Source organism: Oryzias latipes, chromosome 11 (genome assembly GCF_002234675.1).
Source record: "Oryzias latipes chromosome 11, ASM223467v1".
NCBI classification, from domain to species: Eukaryota; Metazoa; Chordata; class Actinopteri; order Beloniformes; family Adrianichthyidae; genus Oryzias; species Oryzias latipes.
In genome coordinates, this window is record NC_019869.2 from 21046485 (window position 1) to 21059313 (window position 12829).

Consider the following 12829-nt stretch of genomic DNA (forward strand, 5'->3'; position numbering starts at 1 on the left):
AAGCAAGCTCAGATCCTTCCCCTCTCTAACTGGCACTTTTGATCACCTACTCAAGAATTATGAAAAGCAGATGGATTCTTTGTTCTCCATAGCAGAAGATGACAGGATGCCCACAGCACTCAGACACCCTCCTGACCCAGGCCCAGATTTGAAATGTGCTTCATGACTGTGGACGCTTCAGGATCAAAGCTTCAAACTTGTGCTGTTTTGAGTTTCGCTCTGATCAACCTCCCCAACCATTCCACTCACTTCTCTACAACATACCTCAGCTCATGTTTGGTGTTAAAGTGGACGACTGACACGCTCACCTTTGACGAGGATGTGTCACACTCCTGGCAGATCCACCCATATCCAGTCTGCTTGGGAGATTTCTTCAGGGGGGGGTCCAGACAGCCAAAGTGATAGCAGAGTTGGCACTCATCACACCTAGGACCCAGAAAAGAAGGGAATGTGATACGTCTGGCATAAATCAAACCGCAGTGTTGCTTCAAATATGAGAGGCTGAGCAGTACGGATGGATCTGGGGGATGCAGGCTGTGAGTCTTCAGGGATGGGACCCTTTTGTCACATAATTCAAAGCCTTGCCATCCTTCAGCTGCATTGACCTTCTACAGACCTGTACAGCATTTGGCGAGAGCCACCAGGAAAATACAACTAATACATTTTTGTCCTCGTCTGAAAAACCCTGTTCAAAGAAAGAAGCAGCTCAAGCTGGTTAGGTTCTGTAAGATTCGCTGAAACCAGCAGGATAGTTTACCCCGGCAGGGTCTCTCATCCTAAAAAGGAGGAAGCCCAAGCCAGGGTCTCATTGTGCCTGCCCCAAGTACAGACGGTTGTGTCAGGAAGATGAATGAAAAGACAAATGACTAGATTAAGAAATGTCCTGTGAACCTCGGTTTAGTCTCTGTGTGTTCAAGTATGTCTTCACCCCCCTGTGCTGTACACTGCCTCAGTAATGGAGATGAATGGAGAATGCAGCTGACCTCCAGGCTGTTAGCTCCTTTATCAGATTCTCACAGGAGAATGTGAATCTCCTTCATTGATTAGGACATAATTGGCTCCAAGTGTGAGGTGTGTGTTAGTGAGTGTGATTACCAGTTTTGCATTGTTTATGGGATGAGGGTGGGGGTAGCCACACAAAACACTTAAAGGAAACAAAGTGGGTTTTATGTTGTAGTTACAGCTCAATCTAGTTAATAAATAATACTTTGCATGATATTGTTGATCAGCAGAGTAAACAAAAGTATCGACAGAAGAAGCAAATCTACACTGTCTTAGAATCATGTTTCCCATCTGTCAGTACTCAAAGCTCTACGAAACATTTATAAAAAATATCTAAAAGTTGCTTTTCCGGCCATGATTCCAAAGACCAGCTCTGCTGTCACACAGATCATCTTTCGCCTTAAGATCTGAAATCTTCAGAAACTAGGTTTGAAACATCAAAATGTAAGGATTTTGTTGAGAATATGAATGAATTGGATTATCAATGGTAGTAGAATCATTTTCTCTTTTGATGCCTCAGATTTCCCTAAAGTGTGGTCTTGCCTTCACTTAGTAAAGAAACACAATCATTTGATTGACTGTCATCCTGATATTTCTGTGGTTGGAAAATGGGTTTCAGACTTGAGAAGGTACCAGCTTTGGCATCCACACATATAAGCTTGGGTTCCTTGTTGCCAAGTTCCCATGTTTCACCAATTATAACTATTATAATATTATTTCACTGAACAATGGACTGAGTTGTTACAGCAGGTTTTTTTCAAGTCAAAAGGTCCCTACCTTTTCTAGTCAGTCTAGAATAAATCCAGTGAATATTGAGCATTTCAAAGGAAAATGCCAGTCAGACCTCATATCCCTGTGAAACACCTGTTATAATGCGTTTTTGTGTTTATAGCAGATTCAGTCAAACTAGAGCGCAGCCTTAATTGGCACAGATAATTGGCATTGTATGAGTTGTAGGGGCATAACCTCACAACTGCTGCAAATTAGCAAAAAATATTATTTGACAAGTGCTTCCCCATCACATGCACACCCATTTACAGTACATGTGTGTGTGTTGGCCTAAAGTACAATGAACCAGCATATGTGCCTGAGGAGGGATGGTAACTTTACGTACCCTCTAGCCATCGCCTGAGTAAAAGACAGATCACCACCAGAGTGTGCACTCCACTAATGAGCAGGCACCTATTGTTGCACACAAACTGCAAATTGATTTGACATGAATCTTCAGCACAGAAGAAGTCAGAGGACCACCGTCTTTCGTTTCCCTGACATTTGAATGCCCTCTAAACCCCTGAGAAGAATCTTTTTTTGCTGCAGGACAGTGTTGACTGCACTCGAAGCCATAATCTAATGGTTGTTGTTACAAAAAAAGCTCAGTGTTAGAGCAACATCTGCCGAAGCAAACGGGTTGCAAGATGGCTTTGAAGACTGCACAACTAAAAATGAAAACATCTTAAATACAGGAGGACCTCAGCAAAAGACCCAGGGTCATTTCTTCTATTGAGCGGGGGCAACTCGCATAGATGTGGGAAGGATGAAACAATTGGTGGATGGGTAGATGTAGATATATGAGTGGATGGATAGATAGGTGGATGGGTGGATGATAGATGGATGATAAAGGGATCCAAGGGTGGATGTGGACTGATAGGTGTATGTGGGTGGATAGATGAGTGGGTGGATGAATGAATTAATGGTCGCACCAGGTGAATGAATAAATGGGTTAGTTAGATGCATGGATGGGTAGATGAATAGATGGATAAGAGATGATGGATGGAATTTTAAACTTCAGTCTGGGTGGATTGGATGTCTGTGTGTTTGTATGATGTGCAGCTTTATAAAGTACCTATGGGTTACAAATGTGCATCATTTCCGCATCATTTTTCAAAAACAATATGTTTTAGGGCCGCACGGTGGTGTGGTGATTAGCACTATCCCCTCGCAGCAAGAAATGTCCAGGTTCAAATTCTAGTTTTGTCCTATTTGTGTGGAGTTTGCATGTGTCCCCTGCACAGGAAAAAAGCATAAATAGAAGACAGATTTATGACATTTATGTTTCTGGGAAATTTGCTGTTGTTTTGGTTAAGACAAAGTAATCACTGGAATTGTTGTTTCAGTCTTCTGTTGGAGCTTCCAGGCTGTGCAGCAATGCCTTGGTGCACCAACAGTGTGGTTTCAGCGGCGGCTTAGCATGGATCTTTATTGGCTGAACAGAATTGGTGTTGTTGTCTGCAGCAGAAGCCTTTATCTGCTCTCACCATGCCCTCCTCATGCAGCCACAGCAAGGTCCTTGATGTTATCAAAGCAATTTGGCAGTCCTTTAATCATTGGGAAAATTGAGCATCCCCCCCTTCTCCTCCTGGTACTTTGGGGGGCAGAGACAATCCAATCACTCATAAGAGTGGTTATTGATTGATGTAATCTTATTGGAGGCGAGTGTTAGAGAGGACACGACAGACTGCTTTTGCCTGTTACATGTGTTGCTCTTTATTGGCAGCACTTGTCACCTTTCATCAGGTGTTTAATCTCTGTGTGAAGCTCACAAAACCCCTGTGTTGTCGACAGCACAGCCAACAGTGATGACCCCCCCCCCCCCCCAAGCTTAGGCTGGCCAACCTCACACATTCCTGTAAATGTCTCAGCTCCACATGCTCAGCTCTCTGACTGAACCGACCAAACAGATCAGAACTTTGATGAGCCATTTGAAGCCAGACTGAAGGAACGCAACCATGACTCCAACTTTAGGACTTCAAGGGGGAAAGCTGCTGTTCCAGGAGGAAATAAATATTTGATGCCTTACTGGTTTTGTAGGTTTAACCACTTTAAAATAAGAGGGCAGTTTGTCATCACAACAGTATGTTCATTTCAACAGTGAGGGATAGAAAATCACACAAAGACAATCAAGCACAGCAGCACAGAGCTCGGGTATTTCTTGTAGTTGATGATCAGGTTTCTGCACTCTTTTTTGCAGATGACTTCTAATTCATTAGAAGAGCCTCAGCTCTCTCCACTGAGGCCCAGAGACTGGTTGGGCCACTCTGTGACCATAATATGCATCTTCTTCAGACATTCTTTCGTTTCCTTGGCTGTATGTTTTGGGTCATTATCCTGTTGGCAGACCCATCCACGGTCCATTTTACATTTGACAGTACATGGCTCTGTCCATCCTCCCATTGACATGGCGAAGTAGCCCTGTGCGGAAAAACCCCCACAAAGCATAATGTTTCCACCTCCATGCTTGACAGTGGGGATGATGTTTATGGGGTCATTGTCATTTTTCTTCTTCCAAACTTGATGGGTTGAGTTTATGCCAAAGAGCTCACCCAACCACAGCACCTTCTCCTAGTCATTCTTTAAATCGTGAAGGTGTTCAAACTTCAGGCGGGTCTGCACATGTGCCTTCTTAAGAGGGGGGCCTTTGTGAGCACTGCCAGATGTTAAACCATTGGGATGTAAAGTACCTGTATTACCAATTGTTTTCCTGGTGACAGTGGTTTCAGCTGCTTTAAGATCATAAAATAACTACTGACATGTTGTTTTAGGCCTATTTTTCACTGTTCTTATGATAATAGAAATCCCACCAGGTCAGATCTTGTTTGAAGCCCCAGGCCTAGAGGTGGATTGATGGTCATGCCCTTGTATCTTGGCACAAAAAGTTCACATGTATTCAAAAAAAAACCTACAAGTGACTAATAGAACTTTATAAGGCCTGAAATTATTAATAAAACAAAAAATGTCACTTTTACACAGTTGGCATGCAGAATGTAATATGAAGGTTTTTTACAAATCTGTAAGTAGAAATACGCGCATCATCAGGTGTTGTTAAAAAGGGGTGGGATCAGACAAGATTTCTCTTCATCCCACTCCTTTTCAAGCACCTTGTATTACTTTATATGTCTATTTTAAACTATTGTGTTTATTTTGCATTTGTGTTTGAAATAAAGAAACTGAACTGAATTAAATTGCACCAACAGTTGTCACCTTAACCTCCAAGTTCTTGCTTATGGGTTTGTAGTTCATTCTGGTCTTGTCTAGGTCTTCAGTCTTCTCCCTTGAATCCACTGAAAGCTCTTTAGTCTCTCATAATGGAGAGTTTGGAGTCTGACTGACGGACTGATTCTGTGGACAGGTGTTTCTACAGGTGATCAGTTGAAATAGGTGTCTTCATTTCAGGTGAGAGGTTGATCAGGAGAGCCTAACTGGTCTGTTAGAACCAGAACTCTCAAGAGTTACTAGGGGATCAAAAATTTATTTCCCTCAAAGAAATGCAAACACATTTATGTACATTCTTTAAAGTCCATTTCTTGATTTTCTTTGTGAGTTTCTATCTATCATTGTTCAAATGGACCTACCATTAAGATGACAGACTGTCAATTTCTTTTTAGATGAGCAAACCTACAAAATCAATAAGGGATCAAATACTTATTTTCTCCACTGTGTAATCATTGGTGTCCAAGATTCATTCACAAGATTCATGTCTTAGAAATATGCAGAAACAGACCCCAGAACTCCAAAATTTCCAGCATGTTCTTTTCTGGATTGGTTTGAAACTCCATCTAGTTTCAGCATTCACCGTAGAAACACCTGCACACACTTTGTGTCTGCTGTTATATTCTTCATCCCCTTTCAGGACCTTTGTTCGGTTTATCGATCTAGGACAAATGCTGACTTCACACAGCCATTGTCTGAATAAATGAGGGATCTTGTTCATATTTCTTGGGCTTACATTGTTCCTGTTGCGAGCACACAAAAGACAAAGCCGTGGTGCCCATCAGAGCCATTGTACGAGTCCTCCCGCCTGTTTTCTTCCAATGGTTAAAAACTACTTTGGTGTCATTTTTATGACAATAAAGGACAGAACACATTTTGAAAAACATGGCATGAGAACACAGAGAACGAAGTAAAACATGAAACATGAAAATCAAAATGGCCCAATTTAACTGTAAGTACAGAGTAAAGCCCTTAATGTAGCTTGTTGATTTATTTTATAGGTGAGGTAAAGCTGAACTTCAAATAAATTGGTCTTTTTTAAATGATCTAGACAAAATTAGATCTTAAAGTATTTAGTCTTAGTTTGATATTTTTCTTGTATTTTTTTAGTGTCTAAAGTTGGCTGGACTGAACCCAGAAAAACTGAATTGAAGTGAACCAAAAGGAGTAAACAATCCATCCATGTACACCTTTCAGGGTCTCTGGGTTGCTGGAGCCTATCCCAGTTACTGTGGGGCAAAGGCAGGGTACACCCTAAACAAGTGACCAGTCTGTCTATCGCTAGGGTTATCCTCTCGTACTGTAGCTCCGTTTCTTTCTTTTCTTTCCTAGAGAACCTGCATGAACTCCTGTTTGAGCAGAAACTCTTTGCTCTGCGTGGAGCTGGGTTCTCCAGCCTGCAACTCCTACTCGGTGAACGCGCAGCACTGCAGCCACAGAAACTTCTTTCTTCTTAAGCAGCACCAGCATCTGAGCCCAAGTGGCTAAAACAGGCGGTGAATTTATCACAAGTGGGCAATGCAATTACCCCGGGAGGGGGGCACGTGACACAAATCAATATGACACAAAGCGCTAAGCCATTAACTCTCATCCGTGACAAAGTGCAGAGCAGAAAGGAGTGGATTATTGGACTCTGCAAGCCTCCTGCTTTTGATCTACTGTTGGGTCACTGCAACATTACAAAAGAGCCATTGTTTTACAGGATGGGATGTAATGAATGACTGCTGAAGCTGCACTTGTGGATAATGCCAACTCAGAGCGGCTACTTTTATTAGTTTATCTGGACACAACTCATTCACAGCCACTGGAAGGACAGGGACTGATTGCCTCCCCCCACCCATCACCTCCTGCTGCCTTTCTACCTAAGCTGGCTCCCCGTTTCCAGCAGGGGGCACCAATCAACTAGGAAGCAGAATGGAAAAATGGGATTTCCAGAGCAAAACAAGCGTCCCCGCCCCTCCGCAGAACAAACTCCAGCCTTGTGGCTTCAAACAGGAGAAAAGTTAAACCAGAAGAAATACAATCAGCTTGAAGCACAACAAGTCTTTTTCCGACACGAGTGTACCCTATGAGGCTATAAGGCAGCTGCAGAGTCAGGTTCAGGGGGGGGGGGTAATTACACAGGAAACGGGCAGGAGGGAAAACATAGCCTAAAGAGAGGAGAGACAGAGTGCTGTTCTGGGGGTGGGAGCGGGAGAGGGCGGAGAGTGAAGAAGCTCAGGGAGAATTCAGGCAGAATCAGCTGGATAAAGAGATGGGGGTAGGGGGTGGGGGGGGGGGGTTGGAGGAGCTCAGGAGTAATAGATTTTAGCTGCTTGGCCACTCTTCCCACACAGCCCCATTCCCCACTCCTCACTTTTCTGCTTTAATGGGGGGGTGAAGTCAGCAAAAACAAAATGCCGCCATTAAATCATCTCCCAGGATCTGGTGTCAGAGCGGTAATGGGAAATGCACTTGTCATCCAAAAGGTTACTGGCTTCCAGAACCTCCTTCATCCTCAGACCCCCCCCCAACTGGATCTCATCCTGAACCAAAAACTAAGCGACTACAATGGCCTCTGCTCCCTCCTCCCCCCCTCCCCGAAAGCCTGTGGGCAAACAGATGGTTTCATCTCAGGGATGACCACAACAAGACCCCCCACCCACCCTGTCAAACGCCAAAATTCCAAAAAAATGTCCTCCTGCTGAGAGGGGGAGCTGTTCTTGATTTCATCAGGGACAGCTGATCTGTCGTCCACTTTTTTTTGACTAAATCTACATGAAAAGAGGCAAAGTTATCACGACTTTTACTAATGAACTGTAAAACCCCGCAAAATTGATTTACCAAAGTAAAATACATGAAAATCTGCATTTGCCAAGTTGAGACATAAAACAACTCTGTTCCTGAAGGACACCTTCAGGTAAAATCCAACACCTGAAAAGAAAACTGCTGCTGTCACCTGCAGACTACTACACCTTAGGAGAGACAAAGCCCACATTTTAGGATGGGTCTTTTAAAAAGGAAAAGGTAAACTGATCAGTAATGTCGGCACGAGTTTGGAGCTAAGCCGATGTGTTCAAGTGAGGAAAGAATATGGAAAACTGCTGATGACCAAAGTCAAGGTGAGCAAATCGCATTAACACTAAGAGGGCAAACAGCACTGATAGTAAAATAACATCTTAATCTTTAGAATATAATCAGATAGTACATAATGTACTTCTCTGATTCTGTTTAAAGATTTAAAGTTGTACAGATTCAAAAACAATATCACTATCAAAATTTTTTTTTTTTAAATAAAAAAGGCTGGAAAATTTGAACGTAGTCTCAGTATTTGCATCGACTCCTGCAGTGGTGACACAGAGACGGTCAGTCAGCGGATCTGCTGAGCTGTCATGAAGGTGCTGCTCCCATAGCAGCCTTCATCACTTCTGTCAGGTCCACAGTCTTCCTCATGATTTTGTCTTTTACAATATAAGGAACTAAGCTACTTGAATCCCATTTTTTATGGCAATATAAATCATTGAAATGTAGCTTTAAGGAGCGTCAATTTGTGAAGCTTTAGATTGACGAACTGATCTATAAAACAGACTGTCTACAAAGTGTTAGGAGATAAAGGGTCTCATAAACCAATAACCTTTGTAAGATTTTTTTAAAGAATTGTTTCTGATGCAGACTTTCTGTCTGATGGACGTGTGCTCTCCCGTCTGTGAGATACAAAGAACCAAAAAAAAAGGAGTTTACTGTTTCTCAATTTTGTTTTCCATCTATCAACATAAAAAAAGTTTTCAGACAAGTACTTTTAAAAAAATGTGATTTTTGTTTTGCTTTTTTGTTTGGATTGTTTGTTTTTTATGCTAATTTTTTTTTTATCGGACTATATGATAGTCTTTTGATTAAACAGGTTTGTTTCATCATTGCTTCCATGCTTTAGCGTTTTAATTCTTCTCGTTACATTTATAGAAAACGGCAAAGCAGAGGCAGTGTTCTTCAGTCGTTTGAGTGTTTTCTAGACAGCATGGGAAGTCTATCTCTGTATACATTTGTGTACTTTTTCATAGAACATCATTTAATTTGAATAATTTGATCGAATAACTTCTTTAAAGGCAGTTGATTCCTGAAGGAAGTTGGTAACTGTGTTGCATGTGTCTTGATGCCTTTAGTGTGGGTGGATTTGCTGCTTAAACAATAAAAACTCTCTCCTGACGGGTCGGCGTGATGACAGAGTAAGGAGGAGCTTTAAAACGGTGTGGTTCTGCAGACAAAAGCCCGGACTCTTTCATTTGTGCGGGCTGACGAGCGGCATTTGGTGTGAGCCGTCCTCGCAGAGCAGGAAGGCCACTCCTGCGGTGATAAATCACAGATGACAGAGGGCATTACACGCACAGACGGAGCGCCCGGGCTGCACCTTTACAACCATTAATTAGCTGTCTCACGCTCATTTATCACTGCAGCAATCAGGTGAAAAAATCAAGAGTTTATTAAAGCCCTGCTTCATTTTCAAGAGCTGGAGGCCACAAGCTGAGACACTTCACATACAGCACGTTGTTGGACTTCAGGATAAGAACACAGGCATCAGAAACACAATCTGAAAGTCGGGTTTGGCTAAGACAGTAAACAATGGCAGCTTCTCCTGGATAGATCACAGCACTTCAACACACAAAGTTAACTACAGGCAGCGAATAAAAAAGACATTATTGTTTGACTTTCTCAATAAATACTGTACACCTCCTCACCCTTCCTGGTTCTCACATTTCTAGAAGACCACTGAACTACTTTCTACACTACTGATCACTAAACAGATAACAGCTAAACCCATGCAGAAGGGAACCGACAGGTCAGGTTCTAGAGTTCTGTCTGTACTGACAGTTTAGGATCTGAACGTCAGTACAGGAAAGAGGTTCAGATCCTAAACTATCAGTACAGACCGTTTTTCTGACAGATCTTGTTCTAATAGATCAGGATCTGGACCTCTGTCCTGTTCTGACAGATCAGGTTTTAGACTTCTGTCCTGTTTTGATCGATCAGGTTCTGGACCTCCGTTCTTTTCTTGCAGATCAGGATCTGGACCTCTGTCCTGTTCTGATAGATCAGGCTCTAGATTTCTGTCCTGTCTTGACCGATCAGGTCCTGGACCCCCGTTCTTTTCTTGCAGATCAGGTTTTGGACCTTCGTCCTGTTCTGACAGATCAGGCTGTGGGACTCTGTCCTGCGCTGACAGCCGGTCTCTACAGACGCGCTCAGAGTTGCTGCATCAGCCTCAGAGGAGGCAGAGAGCATCAGAGCATCCCGGCAGCGAGCCTGCAGGACTGTGACGGGGTGACATATGAGAGCACGGCGTGACACTTGTCACCTGCTGACAGAACGGCAGCAGCTGCTGCTTTGACAAAAAAAAGCAGTCCACTAGGACCGCAAGACAACACCGGGCTTGAGTATGAGGCATGTCAGTTCTTAGATGCAAAATTGTAGTTTTTCAGAGCACAAACATGTTACTTAGTTACTATTTCTAACTAACCAGGTTTGCTGTCATCACAGCTTCACATGATGCAGCAGAAATACAACAAATGTACGCACTAGAGCCTGATACACACTAACAAGAGGACACAACACTGTGGTTCGGGAAAGCAGGGCGTCAAATGTTTCCACATCAAACTTATACCGACTTTTCGGCATAACTTTGATCAATAACACCGACTGGGACTGATTAGGAGTCATGCAGGCAGAAAAGAAGTAAACAGTGGAAGGATATACATCTGTTGAGTGAACAGGAGCACCTAGAGGCAGAGAGAGGACCAAACCAGGATCCCAACCGGAACCAATTGTGGTTACAAAGCACTTGAACAGACCAAGGCAGGAAGGCAGAGTCCAACCACAGCCTCAGCCACAAACAAGAAGCTGATGCGTCCCGCTATGATCCAGACCTGAAGGAGGAATGGGCTTCTGCTGCTGCATCTGCAAGGAGGATGAAGGCAGAACACCTAAACTCCATGAGTCCTGTCATCCTTTCAAATCAATCTGCTGTCAGGAGGAGAGCTGGAGGCAGAACAGGAAGTCTGACGCTACGATTGGCTTTCAGTCTTTGCCACTTCCTGTGAGTCCTGGATTACAGCACACATATGTCCAACATTTCCTTCGGTCCAACATTCACAGCTTTGTGTTTCGGGGGCAGGTGCTTGTGCTCGATTTCGCTGGACGGCTCCTGGTCTGGTTCGGATCAGGCGGCTCTGGAGCGCAGCTTCTCTCCGGCCTGACTTCATTCTTCAAACGCCTCAATCTGCCTCTCTGTGTCTCTAAGCCAACGGTCATCGGTCCCGACATTTTATGGGGGGGAGGGGGGTGAGGTGGCTGCCCCGGCTCTCACAACCTGGCAATGCAAAGATAGAAAGAGTCAGGGGCAGCACGCCTCACAGCCCGAGCATCAAACGCTGCTCTAACATGACACTGCCGATCGACGGGGAAACCTGGAGCCCGTTTTCCCTCAAACGCTGGCGGTCACCCAAAACAGATGAACGCCAAGAGTTCAGAGTCGGAGGGTCTGACCTAATGGATGAAACTCAAACTCCATCGCTCACCGCTCCTTCTGCAAACATTTATTAGGCGACAACTGAAAGGCTATCTTCTGTGTTAGTCAAAGATCCAATCCGTTCATCTTTTGTTGTTTTCTAAAAACTTTCCCAGTGGTCTTTGGCAAGGAAAACTGGAGCTATCCAGCCGTGGAGTTTGGAGCCAGACGAAGAAAACAAAGACGTACATGGATCTATCTGTCTGCAAGTAGATGCATCAGAAAGGAGCGCAGCAAGGAGCCTTTGGCCCACCCGGTATATTTTCTACAGAATAAATAGGAGCTCCTTTATGCTCCTGATTCACAATAATTTGAATAAAGAAATACTACAGAAAAGCAATTTTGACTTTCATTTTTTTTTATATATGTCCTCCATCATCATAAAATGCCACAAGAGCATGTTTCAAACATCTAAAACACAATTTTGATCAGAGTGGGTCTTTAAAGATGCAGGGCTGCAGCTCTGTTCACCACCATAACACACTATGACCTCAAATTCTGACCAATCAGCTCCTGCTTCAGAGGAGACGGCTGCTCCTGTCAGGTAATGGGCCTTCAACCCGTAAAAGTACATGCAGACAAGAAAGACCAGAGACCGACTGCAGGAAGGTGGAAGAGCTGCAGCAGGAATCAACTGAAGCTTGAAGGTTTCACAATACCTCTCATTTTGGTAAATAACAGTTACTGACTGATATTTGTGGATAATCGGCAGAAGAAGAGAAAGAAAAGAGGTGAGGTTCAGGTTAATATAGCGGTTCTGGAGGCTATATGGTGCCTCAGGACCAGATCTGGACCGTTCTCTCCACAGAGGAGCTGTTTGCTGGGAGGCTAACGCTGGAGCAGAATTAACTGCGGTGTTCATTACACCTTAATGAAGTGAGCAAATGCATGTGGCAGGTCAATATCGGGGCCCTGCGGAGGGAGCCCCCCCCCTGGCCCCCACACTCTGCTGAGCCCGAGCAGCCCCAGCTAATGAAGACTGAATTTTAATCATCAGGAGGATGCGGCTGCCACAGGAGACACACACTCATGAGGAGGTGCACACACACACACACACACACACACACACACACACACACACACACACACACACACCCAGGCTCACCTCACTAGGTTTTCGTTGTCGCCTGGCCCTTTGCAGGTCGCACACTCAGTCCTTGTGTCATCTGCTTTGGGTTTTTTCTGCACTACAGACTGTCGCTGCCTGCGCTCCCGTGGAAGAGATTCCTATGGAAACGCAGAAGATGAGGCATGGGAACAGCGCAGCATTCGTCGGAAAAGACGACAAGGAAGAATGAGGAT

General features: G+C 44.0%; 1 protein-coding gene across 3 annotated transcripts in view; it reads right to left on the reverse strand.

Annotated features, from left to right (window-relative positions):
* Positions 1-12829, reverse strand: part of phf14 (PHD finger protein 14) — a 58248-nt gene that overhangs the window by 14155 nt on the left and 31264 nt on the right. For 2 of the 3 annotated variants that reach the window (XM_011481152.2, XM_020707279.2), the window contains exons 16-17: positions 12633-12754; positions 309-426 (exon numbers count right to left, since the gene is read on the reverse strand). In XM_011481152.2, the coding sequence (XP_011479454.1) occupies positions 309-426; positions 12633-12754 (240 nt within the window). Of the gene's footprint in view, positions 1-308; positions 427-9422; positions 11330-12632; positions 12755-12829 lie in introns of those variants that run through there. The other variant, XM_011481153.2, reaches the window with a different exon arrangement.